Below are 14,655 nucleotides of genomic sequence, written 5' to 3'. Positions count from 1 at the left end.
GCATCCTCACTGTCTTGAGTTCAGACTTCTGAAGCCCTCAGCAGAAGAATAAGCTGAGGGTTCTGTCGGCTGGTGGTAGTTGCTCCCGAGTAGAGGCTGTCATAGAAGGGGCTGGGAGGTTCGTTTTTACATCACTGGCATATGAGCGGGCTAAAGGAGGTATTGGTGCTATGGTTTGATCCAGAACCTCATCAACGAGTGGAGGCTGATGGAGCTTAGAGAGGTCTAGGACCTTCTGCAGAATTCAGGATTTATTTTCTATCTCTTCATTGACTGTCCTTATCTTCTCATTCTCAACGAGGAGAGCTGTTGTAATAGTTTCAAGGCTTACCGAGAGTTCCCAGCAGCCTTGGTAAAACCTGTTGGAGTAGTGGTTGTTGAATGCCACTAAATTCTTGTAAAGGATTGACGTGAACTGATGCAGGGAGCTAGTGTCTCCCACACTGAGAGGCATTGCTGGAATGGCCAGCTTACTGGATGTTGGAATCCCAGCTGAGGCAGTTTGGTCGGTCTAGATGATCCTGCAATGCTTCTTTAACCAGACTCCATTATTTTCCCTGGAACAGAAGTCAAATTAACGGGTCTGTAATTACTCGTGTCACCCTTTGATACCCCTTAGTGAATTGGGGACATTTGCACATCTCCAGTCCATGGGGTTTCGCTGAGTCCAAGGAAGCTTTCATAATTATGGCTAAGGGTTTGCTTAGTTGCTTTGCCGCCTCCTTTAATATAACTGGATAGATCCCATCCACCGCAGGTGCCTTTCTTATGTTCAATTTCTCCTCCAATTTACTCTAAGTTATTACAAAATCATTTAGCTCCTGTCCAGAGTTCAAAAAGCTTCTGGCCTCCACTTCCCTACAGACCTCCTAGAGGCAAATTATTCATTGTTTTTCAGCTACCTAGGCAGGTTCGTCAACAATCGAACTGTCGATATCAAGTAGACCAATCTGATTCATCCAGTTCCTTTTAGAGTTTACATAAGTAAAGCAGTCTTTACTGTTTTTCTTTGCATTGTTTGCCAAAGGTTGCTCCTGATAATTTATATGCATCCCATGCATTTTTCTTCTCTGCCACAAGTCTCGTTAGGTCATCTGACATCAATTTAGGCCTATACCTTGAACAGTATTTCTTAGTTGGTATGAAAGTCTAGTAGCTTCCAAGATTAATTCCTTGAATGTTTCTCATTTAGAATTAGCTGTTGGTAACATCACCAGTTGGTCCCACTGTGTAAAATTTAAAAAATCTCTGAGACCACTATAATCACCTTTACAAAAGTAAAAACCCTTCCTTTTACCCCTGATGGTAGTTACACTTTTAAGTAAATTCCACATCGGTACACTGTGATCACTGCCACCTAATAATTCCTTTATCTCTGCAGATTCTTAATGCACAAAGAATCATTTCTGATAATCAGATCAAGAGTATTACTCACTCTGGTTGCCTCTCGAACATGTTGCTGTAGAAAACAATCATCCAATAAATCCACAAAAGCCTTGCTAGTGTGTGAATGACCAATCTGCAAGTTACAGTCTATATCTGGGAAGTTAAAATCCCCCGTTATAAGACTTACTGGCCCAGTGTAATTCACTGTACAGTTGTTTATTGTACTCATCAGAGTTATTGAGCCTATAACACACTCCTACTTTCCCTTTCCCAGTGTTTATGTCACACCAAATTGACTCAACACTGCACTGTCCACCCATATCGACTGGCTGTAGTTCCTTGGAGTTTGTGTTTCTTTATTAACAGGCTCAGGCGCCTCCATAGCCAGGTGGGAAGGAGCACCAGTGCGTAGCACACGCTCCTTGATTATACCGGGGTTCGAGCCCGTCACCACCAAATACGGAGGATGCGGAAAGGTCAGGGAATGACCACTGCATATCCCAGAGCAATATGGCCTTAGTTGCTAATGCTCCTAAAAACCAAATAACAAACAAACAAACTAACAGGTTCCTCCCTCTATAACCTTTCTGTACACTGCAATGTCTCTAATATCCCAACCGCGTGCCTCCGTAGCCAGGTGGGAAGGAGCAGCAGTGAGTGTAATACACGCTTCTTGATTAGACCGGGGTTCGAGCCCGTCACCACCAAATACGGAGGATGCGGAAAAGTCAGGGAATGACCACCGCATATCCCAGAGCAATATGGTGTTAGTTGCTAATGCTCCTAAAAACCAAATAACAACAATATCCCAACATCAGCCTTTGATGTCTTCACCAGCACCTCAAATTCATCAACTTTATTTACTATACTCCTAGCATTGGTATACATGCACCCATTCCTACTCTTAGTTTCCCTGACACAACCCGTGTATTTACTTGTTCCATGATGACTCCTAGGAACCCCCGGAAATTCTCAGTACCTCGACTTCCAGGGTGCTGCTCATTCCAATAGAAGCAGCGTTGTTAAGTGTTGTAAGTTAACAAAACCATACTTTAAGAAACATTTGAACACACAATAAATACGGAAAATTAATTAACGCTGTTAATACAGTTATATGTGTGGTAAGGTGCTATTTTGGGGTGGTTAGGCTCCTCCTATGAACCTAACCATCCCTATATCAAAACAAAAATAAAATGAAATTAAGAACAGAAAAACACTCCTAATGCTGTGCATTCTTTGCCCTAGGAATGTTGCTATAGCCCTTCTCTTATCTTATTTTTATATTTCATTTTTATTTTGATATAGACATAGTGGTCATAGGAGCAGAATAGTACCCATAGCCCTGTTAAGAGCATTAATTAATTTGCTGTATATATTTTGTGGTTCAAGTGTTTCCTACATTTAATTTAATAATGATTATAACCACATTTTCATTTCCCATAAAAATTGTTAAAACCATATTTATATACAGGGTGTCTCAAAAATATTGGTACAAACGTTTAGGGGAGGGAGGTAACATCTAAAGGAATGTGAATCGCACAGGAACCCATAACTGGAAACGTCGCCGTAAGTTGGTACATGCCGCTGTTCATCAGTTTGTGAGAGGGAAAATTTCTGGTTTACTCATTCAAGCAGTAGTCGCCGCACGAAGAGCATGCATTGATATACGAACTGTGAGCTGGCAGACATCACCTAGTGTGTGGATTAGCAGAGGGCAATAACTAGCCGCTCAACGAATTTATGGAGAACGCTTCCTAGACAGACATGTACCGGACTACCGTTTGTTTGCCCATGCGCATCAAAATTTGTACGACTATGGGTCATTTAGAGGTAACAGGTGTAGTGCGGGCAGACCACATTCGACGCGAACTCCCGCCATGGAAGCAAGTGTGTTGAATGCCGTCCAGAATAATCCTACTACCAGCACACGTGCCGTTGCCTCTGCCTTAGGAGTGTCTTGTTGCAGTGTACAGCGTGTATGGCACGATGATTCCTTACACCCCTTTCATCTCCAAAGAGTTCAGTTACTGCTCCCCCAAGATCATCCTGCACGTGTGGCTTTTGCACAGTGGTTTCTCCAGGAAAGTGTTCAACAAGACTTGAATTTTCCAGCCTATGTTTTGTTCACGGATATTTCACTCAGGAAGGCTTATTCAATCAGCACAATGCTCATGTGTGGGCTCACGACAACCCACATGGTGTGTGTCCCCATGCGGCACAACACTGCTTCGCAATAAATGTATGGGCAGGTATGGTCGGTGACTGCTTAGTCGGCCCATACTTGTTACCATCCCGCACGAACTCTGCTAAATATCGGATCTTTCTTGAACAAGTTCTACCAGGGTTACTTGACGATGTTCCAGTAAATGTGAGATGCAACATTTGGTTTCAACATGATAGGATGCCTGCCCATTATGGAAGGTGTGTTCGTGACCATTTGAACAGGCATTTTGGGCGTCAATGGATTGGCCGTGGTGGACCTGTTGCCTGGCCCCACGCTGACCTGATTTATTGAGCCTTGATTTCTTTCTGTGGGGGCCCTCATATCTATCGTGTATGAATCGCCTGTGGAGACAGAAATGGATTCGGGGCGAGACTCGTCTGCACTGCTGCTGCTGTCGAAGAAACTCCAGGTGTGTTTGACCGTGTCCGCCAATCCATGCTGCTTCGGTGTCACGCATGCATCACGTCTTATGGTGGAACCTTCAAGCATTTGTTGTAACATCATGAAATGCATCCGTCTCATACTCCATTGTTAATATTACATCAAATCAATGTTTGCCACTAATTACTGTCTTGTGTCATTTTTGAGACAACCTGTATACTGAATACCATAAAGTAGTGTACAGTGCCATGGAGTGTTTCATATGAATGTAAGTATGGTTTTCTTGACTAACAACACTTCACCGTTGTTGGCCACACCAAAACATTATTTCTGTGCAAGCTAAGTAAATCTTCCCTCCATTTTTTGGTAATTTGTCAAATAACTGACTTTCTACAGAAGTAGACATACTCTGTACAATAATGCAGAATATAATTAAAACAATTTATTCTAATTGCAGTTATTAGGCAAATTTCAATTCTGATTGTTGTATAACACTAATACTGTTATGTTGAATGAAATAACTACTCACCATGTGTCCCTGCTGCACCAGTGATTTGTCTGTAGAAAGCGGCATCAAGAGTATCAATTTTTGGTTTATGTTTCTGATAATTTTCTAGTTCATGAACTGTTTTTCTTCTGCAACCTTTTTTTTGCTGCTTGGCATCATCATGGTCACTTGGTCGAAGTTTTTGAATTTCTTTCACAATTTCAACACCATACTTTTCAATAAAAGCGTCATCGTTCATGTCTTCTATTTTTTTGTTAAATAGTTCAATATCTGTTGAAGATAAAATATGTGACAAAGTTCCGAGTCGGTGGAATAACATACCAAAGAATTGAATAACAAGAATTAATGCAAAGAAGAGAGCAAAAACTAATCCAATTGGTTCTAGCTTAAGGGGCTCAACAGAAATGGTAACTATATTATTAAAAGGTGTATAACTGACATTGGCTTTCTGTCCAAGAGGCCAGTTAATATGGAGTGTGTCCTTCTTTGATTGCAGCAAGAGTACTATTAGAACAAATAATGCATTTCCCATCAAGAACACAAAGACCACTTTGTTTCTCAAATTCTTAAGTTCTTGAGCCACAGTTTTTTCTTGTTCTTTATTCTTTTCAAGTGGTAGTAAGTATTTGGCTATAAGATCTTCCCAGAAATGTCTTTCACTATTAGATAGGTATTCCTCTTTACAGGGACTCAATTTTTCTTCATTTAACCAACTGCTGTTTTCCACATTATCTTTTTCTGATTGTTCTGTTTGAATAACACGAATCAAAGTATGAGTGAAAAAACTTCAGAATTTTAAATAGTAAATTTTGCTTAAAATTTCATTCTGTGTAGATGTGGTTGACAACTTATGAACTGCAAGTCAATGAATTTCCCAGTCATGAGCTGGCTGACCCAATAAAATAAACTTAAAAAAAAAAAAAAATAGCATATGTGTGTGTATACTGAAATTAAGTTTAAATTAATATGTATTAAAGAGAAGGATACACAAAGAACGTAAGAAAAACAAAGTAAACCAAACATTGGTATCTGCACTGCATATACAAGCTACATGTTTTAATAAAACTATTGAATGAATTAAGGAAAATCATCCAGAATGACCAAGCCAAGTAAGAAAGAAAATAGTATATAACTACAGGAAGAAAAGGGCAATAAATTAAAAATAAGGGTGTTGCAGGAGTTATGTATCTCCACTAATGCATTTAAACTGTAGCTATTCTTAAAACGTCCACAACAAAATTTTTTAAAAAAAGTTGTTTACTGGGAACTTTAAGATAATGAGAGTTAAGATTATAGCCCATGCAGCTATATAAACACAGAACCCAAGTGTATGAACTACTCACTATATGGAGCTACAACTGGAAGTCTGATTTTTCATTATCATTCAAAATTTTGAACTTAGCCAACTCATGATGCAGAAATCATATATTGACTTGCTATGCAGAGAAGTTTGCCAATCACAGCTATAAATATTCATTTGCACTGAATAATTCACTTCATTATAATTTTAAAAAGTAATGAATTGAAAGCACCTAAAACATGTTTATTGCACTTACACACTTATGTTCCACAAAATGTGGATACCATGTTCCACAAAATATAAATACAACAGAAATATAAAAATAATAGAAATATCTTAAAAGATATTTCTGCTATAGCTAAAATTTCTTAATGCACTATAACTTTGTAATAATTTAAGTAGATATCAGTAGTTCATTCAGTGACAGCTGCCAACTTTTGCTTTTCAAAAAGGTGGTGATCAAATATTTGTATGCAAGAGGAAAATGGGATATTTTTAGGAAAAAAGCAAAATTTTTTTTTTTTTTAAATTGAAACTGTAGTAGAGATTTTAAATTTTGTCACAAAATACATTTTATAAAGGTAGTAAACTTTTAAACATTAGGTTATCTAACATTTTTCTCTTTGTGGATTTCTGTTTGGATTGTCTGAGCATCTGGTACATCACTCTGGAAACTATTTATATATGTATATATTATTCTCCAAATACAATTAGGCAGCCGATAAGTATTTACCCTCACTTATAAATAATGAGTTAAGGATTTAATGTTATATATATGTTATATGTTTAGATTGGACTGCAGGAAGTTTTATTTTAGCCAGCGAGTTATAAAATGCTGGAATAAGTTGCCTTCATGGGTGGTAGAGGCCGACAGTTTGGGGAAATTCAAAGGTCATCTGGATAGTACTTTTGGGTAAGGGAAGCGCATAGGATGATAGGTTTAATTTCCTTTTTATTTATATTTTATTTTATTTATATATATATATATTTTAATTATTATTATTTAGTTATTTATTTTATTTAATTATTTATTTTTTGTTTTTATCATTGTTTTGTTCGGATTTTTTTTTTTTTTTTGGTTGGTGCAGCATAAGCCCTAGGCTTTCTTGCACCATGCGGCCGTTACTAATACTAATATATGTACATTTTTTTGTTGGCGCATCAGCTTCTATGGCTATAATGCACCTCCCAAGGGTTTTGAATTTTACTGTGATCCAAGCCCGAGGCGGGGTTCGAACCCACGACCTTTGGGTTGCCATGCAGGTACTTTACAGGAATATGTATTTAAAATATGTTTAATAATAAAGAAAGATAGAGATGACTGAGAACGTAATTGGCTGCATAAGTAGTAATCAATAACATGTTGCATAATAGCAATATTTGGGGGGGGGGAATTAGTGAAAAAACAAATAAATAACGAAGACAGAAGTGGAAGGAATATGTATTTAAAATATTTTTTAAATATTAAGTGTGGTGTTGGTATAAATTTATTATTTATTGGCTTCCATACTTAATATTTTATATTTTTCAAAATTTTTTGATACATATTCCTTCCATTTATACTTCTGTCTTTGTTATTTGTTTCTTCACTTATTTTTTAAATTTTTGTCATATTGCTTCTACAGATGATATATGTACATATACACTACTTAAGTCTCATAAGTTAATGTATATTTATTTTTCTACATCTAATTACTGAAGTAGAGCTATGATATAGTGAGAGGAGGTATGCTGGAGAAGGTTCAGGTCCAACCTGTTATAAAATTTCTTCATTTGCAAAACAAGGAAACAAAAATCCATGAGCAGATGGAAGATGTACATAGGGAGGATTGCCCATGACATGAGACTGAAAAACTTGAAAAGGCAGTTCAGATGTGAGCAAAGCAGTGTGCACGATGGCCTAAAAAGAAGGAAGACCCATCTCGACTCTGACATTGTGGATTAAATGGAACAGCTAGTCCTTGGACCATAAATTTTACAGCAAATGAAATGAACATTAGCCATGGGTTTCTTTTCGCCATAATGAATTAGTTCCTGCACATGTCTAAAGTGGCAGCCCAGCAGGGTCTGAGATTGTTGACAGCACCTCAAAAGCTTCCCCAGGAAAGATTCTGCACAATTGTTGAAGATTTGTAGAGATAATGTTCATGATTTTTTTGACTGAATTTTGACAATGCTCAATGCATAACTATGACCCAGAAACAAAGATGAGCAAACAGTGGAGGCATTCATCTTTACCAATCCCCAAACAGGCCAAGGTTGAATTGTCTGCCAAACAAGGTCATGTTGTAAGTCTTCTGGGAGACCAAATGTATCATCCATAGAAATTACCTCCCAGAAGGCGGGCGCCTCCGTAGCCAGGTGGGAAGGAGCAGTAGTGCGTAGCACACGCTTCTTGATTAAACCGGGGTTTGAGCCCATCACCACCAAATACGGAGAATGCGGAAAGGTCAGGGAATGACCCCCGCATATCCCGGAACAACATGGCCTTAGTTGCTAATGCTCCTAAAAAAGGCGCCTCCGTAGCCAGGTGGGAAGGAGCAGCAGTGCGCAGCACACACTTCTTGATTAGACCGGGGTTCGAGCCCGTCACCACCAAATACGGAGGATGCGGAAAGGATGGCCTTAGTTGCTAATGCTCCTAAAAACCAACAAAACAAACAACAGCTCCTAAAAAAAAAAAAAACCTCCCAGAAGGCAACAGCATCACTAGGGAGTATTACAGAAACTCTCCCAGGAAAGTTAAGTGAGGATATCAAGTTGAAGAGATGCTCACCAAAGGTTCTTTCTGCCTCCTAGCCAACAATGCTCCTGCTCACAAAGCTGCTCCACAATTGACTGCAATCAGGAATGGCTTTGAAAATATGCAACACTTACCTAATTTTCCCAGTCTCTCACCATCAGACTGCTTCCTCTTCCCTAAAATGAAGAAATTAATTATCTCCTCATCAGACTTTTAGACTGATGAGGAGATAATTAATGAAGTGGAAGCCTGGTTTTTTGCTCAAAGAGAGGAGTTCTTCAAGAGCCCTGAAAGAGCTTATCCACAGATGAGAAGAATGTATAACTGTAGAAGATAGATATATAGAGAAGGATGAAACTGTCAACCAAGTTTCAAATCTCAAACTCATATATTTCTAGGTGAGTGTAAATACTTATTGACCACCCCCTTCCAACAGCCAAGTTATTTAACATGCTGTCTATTAATTCTGGAGCTAGCAGACTTTTTTTTGATTATTATAAGGAAACATGCTTTGATCATAGCAATTCATGATAGAAAATCAGCTGGCTGCAAAACTAAGCCCACAGTTTACTGAATTTTTACACAAAATCATAGTTGTTACGAGTATTAAATATTTGAAGGTGCTTCATTTGATTGTATCAGCATATAAATCACCACCTTGACAATACATGTAAACTTGCATTATTGCATCCCCACCCAGATATACAAAGATTTTTTTTTTTTTTTTTAACCATGTCAACCTGCTTTTTTGACCTTCGAGGGAGGCAGCCTTTACTTTATTGACAGGCATGGGGGTGTTTTGGCTCGCTCTAAACTTTATGGGTAATGCAATCTAAGAGTTGCAAATGTGTAATAAAAAAAAAAAAAAATTTTAATTATCTTAGTTTCAATAAACTTCAAATTCTTTTATTAATCTTTAATGCTTTTTAAATTGAAAGAGGGTATTATTCTTGTGCAATAACATATGCATTACATTGGAAATGAAAACCTGCAGAATAAAGTCTGCTCCTCTGTTTTTTTGTTATTGCTAACTGAACAATTACTGCCAACTTTTCTCTGGTGTTTACCTTGGCTGTATTTCTTAATAAAATTAAGAAAAAATTCACATTTTAAGTTCTGATTTGAATTATATTCTATTAATTTTTCGCAAAAAAAAGTAGAGAAAAACTGTGTATTTTATTATTTTTTTTTTTTCGCAAGTGAAGAAACTTGATGGTATTAACTCTAGTACAATTATGAAACAGAGAAGAGATCAGATCGAGTCAAAAAATGGATTCTCTGCCATAAATCCAGAGAGTTGGCAGCAATGTAATAAACATATACAGTAAACCCCCGCTATTCGCGGGATTACGTTCCTGAGAAATGCCGAATACCGAAAACGCGAATACTGAGTTATGGCTCCCATAGTAATAAAGGGGTTCCGTTCCAAAGTATGAAATATATAAGAAAAACTAGTCTAAAATTTTGTCTATGTATGTATTATATGTACCTTCATAATATGACTATGTACATAGACAGTACATAGTGAAATGCAAGCATATGGCATCGAAATGAAAATAAACAATTTAATATTAAATGTAATATTTATTAGAAATTTCAAACAAATCTTTCAAACCAGCACCTTTGCTAGCTAAAAAACTTATCCCGCCAATGCTATCACCAGTTTCGCTAAAGCGTTGATAAAGGAGTTTTGCCTTTTCACGAATGATGAGTGAACTTAAAGGAATTTTATTTTGAGTTCGGTCTTCTATCCACAGATTTAAAGCTTTTTCCATTTTTTCTAATTTAACATCACGAGTTACAGAGCAAATTTTTGAAGCAATTAGCGCATTTTCACGGACACTACGGGATTTTTTCTTCTGATTTTTTGATTGATCGTACCGTTGACTCATTGATTTTATAATGTTTTGCCACTGAGAAGATGCTTTCACCATTAGAAACTTTGTCTAATAACTCAATTTTATTCGTCAATGTCATCACCTTCTTTGATATTTCACATTCCCTTGTTATTCGTAGCCATATTTTTGTACGGGTTAGAAAGAACTTGTCCAAATAAAGTCACTTTCTTCCGTTAACACACTCGAAAAAGTCTGTTTTACACTGCAAAAAACGGTAGATTTATCACTTTTGTAAGCATATCAATTTTTTTTTTTTTTTTGGTAGTTGTTGGCACATCGGCTTCTGTGGCCATAATGCACCTCCCAAGGTTTTTGCAGTACTTTTGATCCAAGCCCGAGGTGGGATTCGAACCCGCGACCTTTGGTTGCTAGGCAGGTACTTTACCCACCCAGCTAGCCCGGTCGGCGCATATCAATTTATAAATTGATAAATTTATTCAATTTATAAGCATATAAATTAAAAACAAACGACGAAACCTTCCATGGCAAGCGCATAACACATACTGAACAAGAATTAGGGAGAAACATCCACACCGCCACGATTTTGTCACCCCTCTCCCCCCCACCCACTGAGTGCTGTTTTGGCCGGGAAAGATAATTTTAGCCACGCCCGTGTTTTTTTATGGCGGAAAATGTTCACGGCGCTTAAAAATTCACAATTTTTTAGGTTTCATTTTATATTAAATCAGTGACCGTAAATAGCGGGGGTTTACTGTATATATAAAACACTGTGATGTTGCAAATACAAGATTCTTGCAATAGTGACAAAATTATATTCAAATCACTATTTTTTTCTTTTCGGTTCTGTATTGCATAATGCATTGTACTGATGCCAATCCAAAATATTCAAATCTCTCTCTCTCTCTCAGCAAGAGCCGAAATTATCAGTACAGTTCTTCGTGGTTATAATTCTGTTAATATTAATCATTTCAATATTTTTTTCTATAAATTTTTCGATGCTTAATAAAACATTAAAATACTTCGTACTGTGTTATTTTTTATATTAAACCTTACATTGTTATATTTCAAAAAATTGAATGAAAACTGTTGTCATAAGTTGTGATTGCAAACTTTTAGGTGGGAGTATACACTGAGTGATCACTGAATTATGACCACCCTTATGAAAAGTGAATGCAATCCGTTTACCACGTGAGGTACGTGAGTGTGCAGTTAGCCAACCTACGTAGCATGATAAGGTGTCAGTGGTTCAGTAGGTAGTAAAATTCTGAGTGTGATGGGTAAAAGGAAGAACTTATCGGACTTTGTTAAAGGACAGATTGTGGGAGCTCAATGAGCTTAATGCCTTGATCCCAAACAGCTGAACTGGTGGGGTATTCAAGAGCCATCGTAGTTAAAGTGTACCAGGACTGGCATCAAAATGGTCAAAGACCCAATGGCAAAACTGCAAAGGTCAGCGAAAGGTTGAAGTTAGAGGTGAGCGCTGGGTTTGATGACTCGTACAGGCACAGCACTGTTCAAGAGTTGACTTTCCAGTACAAATGGGCCAACCTGGAACAATATCTGCCATGACCATGCATCGTACACTCCCACATATGGGCTATACCAGCAGAAGACCCCTATGGCATCCTCTCCTACCAAGGTTCATTGGCATAAAAGACTTGCCTGGTGTAAAGAGCATACAAGGTGGACGTTAGAAGACTGGAAGGTGTGCTAGTCAGATGAGTCACGGTATTTACTCCACACCGTGGATGGTCGTATATGGATTTGGCCCCAACAACACAAGGCTCTTGATCCATTATGCATGGTATCAAAAGTTCAGGCTGGTGGAGGTGGTTCAATGGTGTGGGGCATGTTTCACTTGCAGGAATTGGACCCCTGGTGCATGTGGAACAATGTATCAGTGGTCTCTGTTATTGTCAAGTGCTTGCTGACTGTGTACACCCCCACTGTGTTACACTTTTCCCAAATGGCAATTGGTGTCTTCCAAGATGACAATGCGCCAAGCCATAGCTTGTGCAGAAATGGTTTGAGGAACACAGTTCTGACTTTAGCATTAGTTGAGGCATATGATGCAAGAATGCAAGCTTATACAGCATCAGCCCAAAAAAAAAAAAAACTCACATTGTCTAGTTCAGTCTTAAATTTATTTAAGCTATCAACTTCAACAACAGATGGACGTCTATTCTAGCAATCAACTACCCATTGGCTAAAGACGAACTTCTGCACATCTATTCTACAACTGTCTTTCCTCAATTTGAACCTCTGCCCCCTCAGATTCTTAGTCTCAGCAAGTGGAAGTATCCTGTCAGCATTGAGCCTGTTCAAACCATTCAAGGCCTTATACATCTCAATCAGATCACCTTGCAGGTGCCTAGTCTCCAGATGCTGCACCTTGCAGAACTTAAGCATTTCTTCATAGGTGCATCCCTTTGTTCCTCTCACCAATCTTGTTACCCTTCTCTGTACTCGTTTTGGCAACTCTACATCCTAAAATGAGGTCTCCAGACCTGTATGCAGTACTCAAAGTGTGGCTTGACCATTGCCTTATACAAAGGGATAATCACCTCCTTGTCTCTGCTAGCAAAATTCCTATCTCAGGGGTCGGCAACCTTTTTTGAGTGAAGAGCCATTTTTGATATAATTAAAAAAAAGAGAGAAAATCTGAAGACCCACACTTCAGCTCAAGCTGGGGGGAGAGGGTTGGGGGAGTTTTTTTAAGAAATGGAATAGAGTGGGAAGGTGTTCAATTAAAAAAAAATATACTTTTAAATATTATTTATTAATAATATTTCTAATTAACGTTTAATGTGACTTTTGTGGATTAACTTCTTGAGCGAGTCTGAACATCAGGGAAGTATGCCGTAATTTTCATCTTTAAGCATGCTGAGAGACTCGCATTGTTCAGATGGTTTTTTGATTTATTTTTAATATAGTTCATGTTCGAAAATATTTGCCCGCAGAAATTAGTTGAACCAAAATCTGAGAGAAGTCCAAATGCAAATATTTTCAAATTTCTATACGTATCAGGTAAGCAACACGCATCATACACAATTTGGTCTTGCTTTGTCAACTCATCTATTGGCATCCATTTATGTCCTTAATGTTTAAGTCCTCTAACTCCATTTCATATTGTGCTTCACATGGACTAAAATTTAGAGTCGCAGTTACATGCTCAAAGGGCTGCATGCGGCTTGCGGGCCACAGGTTGCCAACCCCTGCCATATATCATTGACAAAACTACATGACTTGCGCTGGCAGCCCGTCTGCACTACTCACAGAATTTCATATCTGACTGCACAATTACCCCCAGGTCTTTTTCATTCTCCACCTCCCTGTGTAGTACCACAGAGTTGGAGGGTTTCTCTTGGGTTATTACTACTATTCATATGCAGTACTTTGCATTTGTCAATGTTAACTTCAGTTGCCACTTCTCAGCCCATCTGCCTAACTTTTCTAGATCCTGTTGCAGTAGTGTCTTTAGTGTCATTAACAACCCTGCCAATCTTTGTATCATCTGCAAACTTGGATATTAAGCCTGATATACCTGCATCGATATCATTGATAAATACACAAAAGAACAATGGGCCCAGCACCAAACCCTGGGGGCACTCCGCTAATAACATTAGTCCACGTAGAGCAGTGTCCCATTTTTTTCCAATCTCTGCCGTCTCCCCCTCAACCATCCCTTTATCCATTGCAGTAACTGATTCTTAATGCCATACTGCTCCAATTTGTACTGCAGTCTTCCATGTGCGATAGTATCAAAAGCTTTCCTGAAATTCAAATATACGATATCAAAATTATTTTTAGCATCCAGTTCCTTTGTGACCACATCGTAGTATCCAATAAAATTGGTCAGACAAGACTTCCCCTTAACAAACCCATGCTGTGTCTGAACTATTGCTGCTGCCTTGTCTAGATGATCCTGTATGACCTCTTTAACCAGTGACTCCATTATTTTCCCGAGAACAGAAGTTAAACAGGTCTATAATTATTTGTGTCACCCTTTGAACCCCCTCCCCTTTGTGATTTGGGGATACATTTGTACATCTCAAGTCCATGGGGAGCTCCCCTGATTCTAAGGATTGTCTCATAATTATGGCTAAGGGTTTGCTTACTTCCCTTGCTGCCTCCTTCATTATAACTGGATAGATTCCATCTGCCCCAGGTGCTTTCTTTATGTTTAATTTCAACAATTTCTCCTCCACTTTGTTATCACAAAATCACTTACCTCCCTGTTAGAGTTTGATAAAC

At 38.3% G+C, this 14,655-nt stretch overlaps 1 protein-coding gene across 1 annotated transcript in view; it reads right to left on the bottom strand.

Moving 5' to 3' along the window:
* Window positions 1–14,655, bottom strand: part of LOC150075054 (chitin synthase chs-2-like) — a 255,891-nt gene that overhangs the window by 9,504 nt on the left and 231,732 nt on the right. Inside the window, exon 14 of the mRNA XM_090389070.1 lies at window positions 4,521–5,246. Within this exon, the coding sequence (XP_090245196.1) occupies window positions 4,521–5,246 (726 nt within the window). The remainder of the gene's footprint in view (window positions 1–4,520; window positions 5,247–14,655) is intronic.

This window comes from Mastigoproctus giganteus, chromosome 14, assembly GCF_048544385.1.
Source record: "Mastigoproctus giganteus isolate SK-2022 chromosome 14, ASM4854438v1, whole genome shotgun sequence".
Lineage (NCBI taxonomy): Eukaryota > Metazoa > Arthropoda > Arachnida > Uropygi > Thelyphonidae > Mastigoproctus > Mastigoproctus giganteus.
This window is presented reverse-complemented; position numbering and strand designations above follow the sequence as displayed.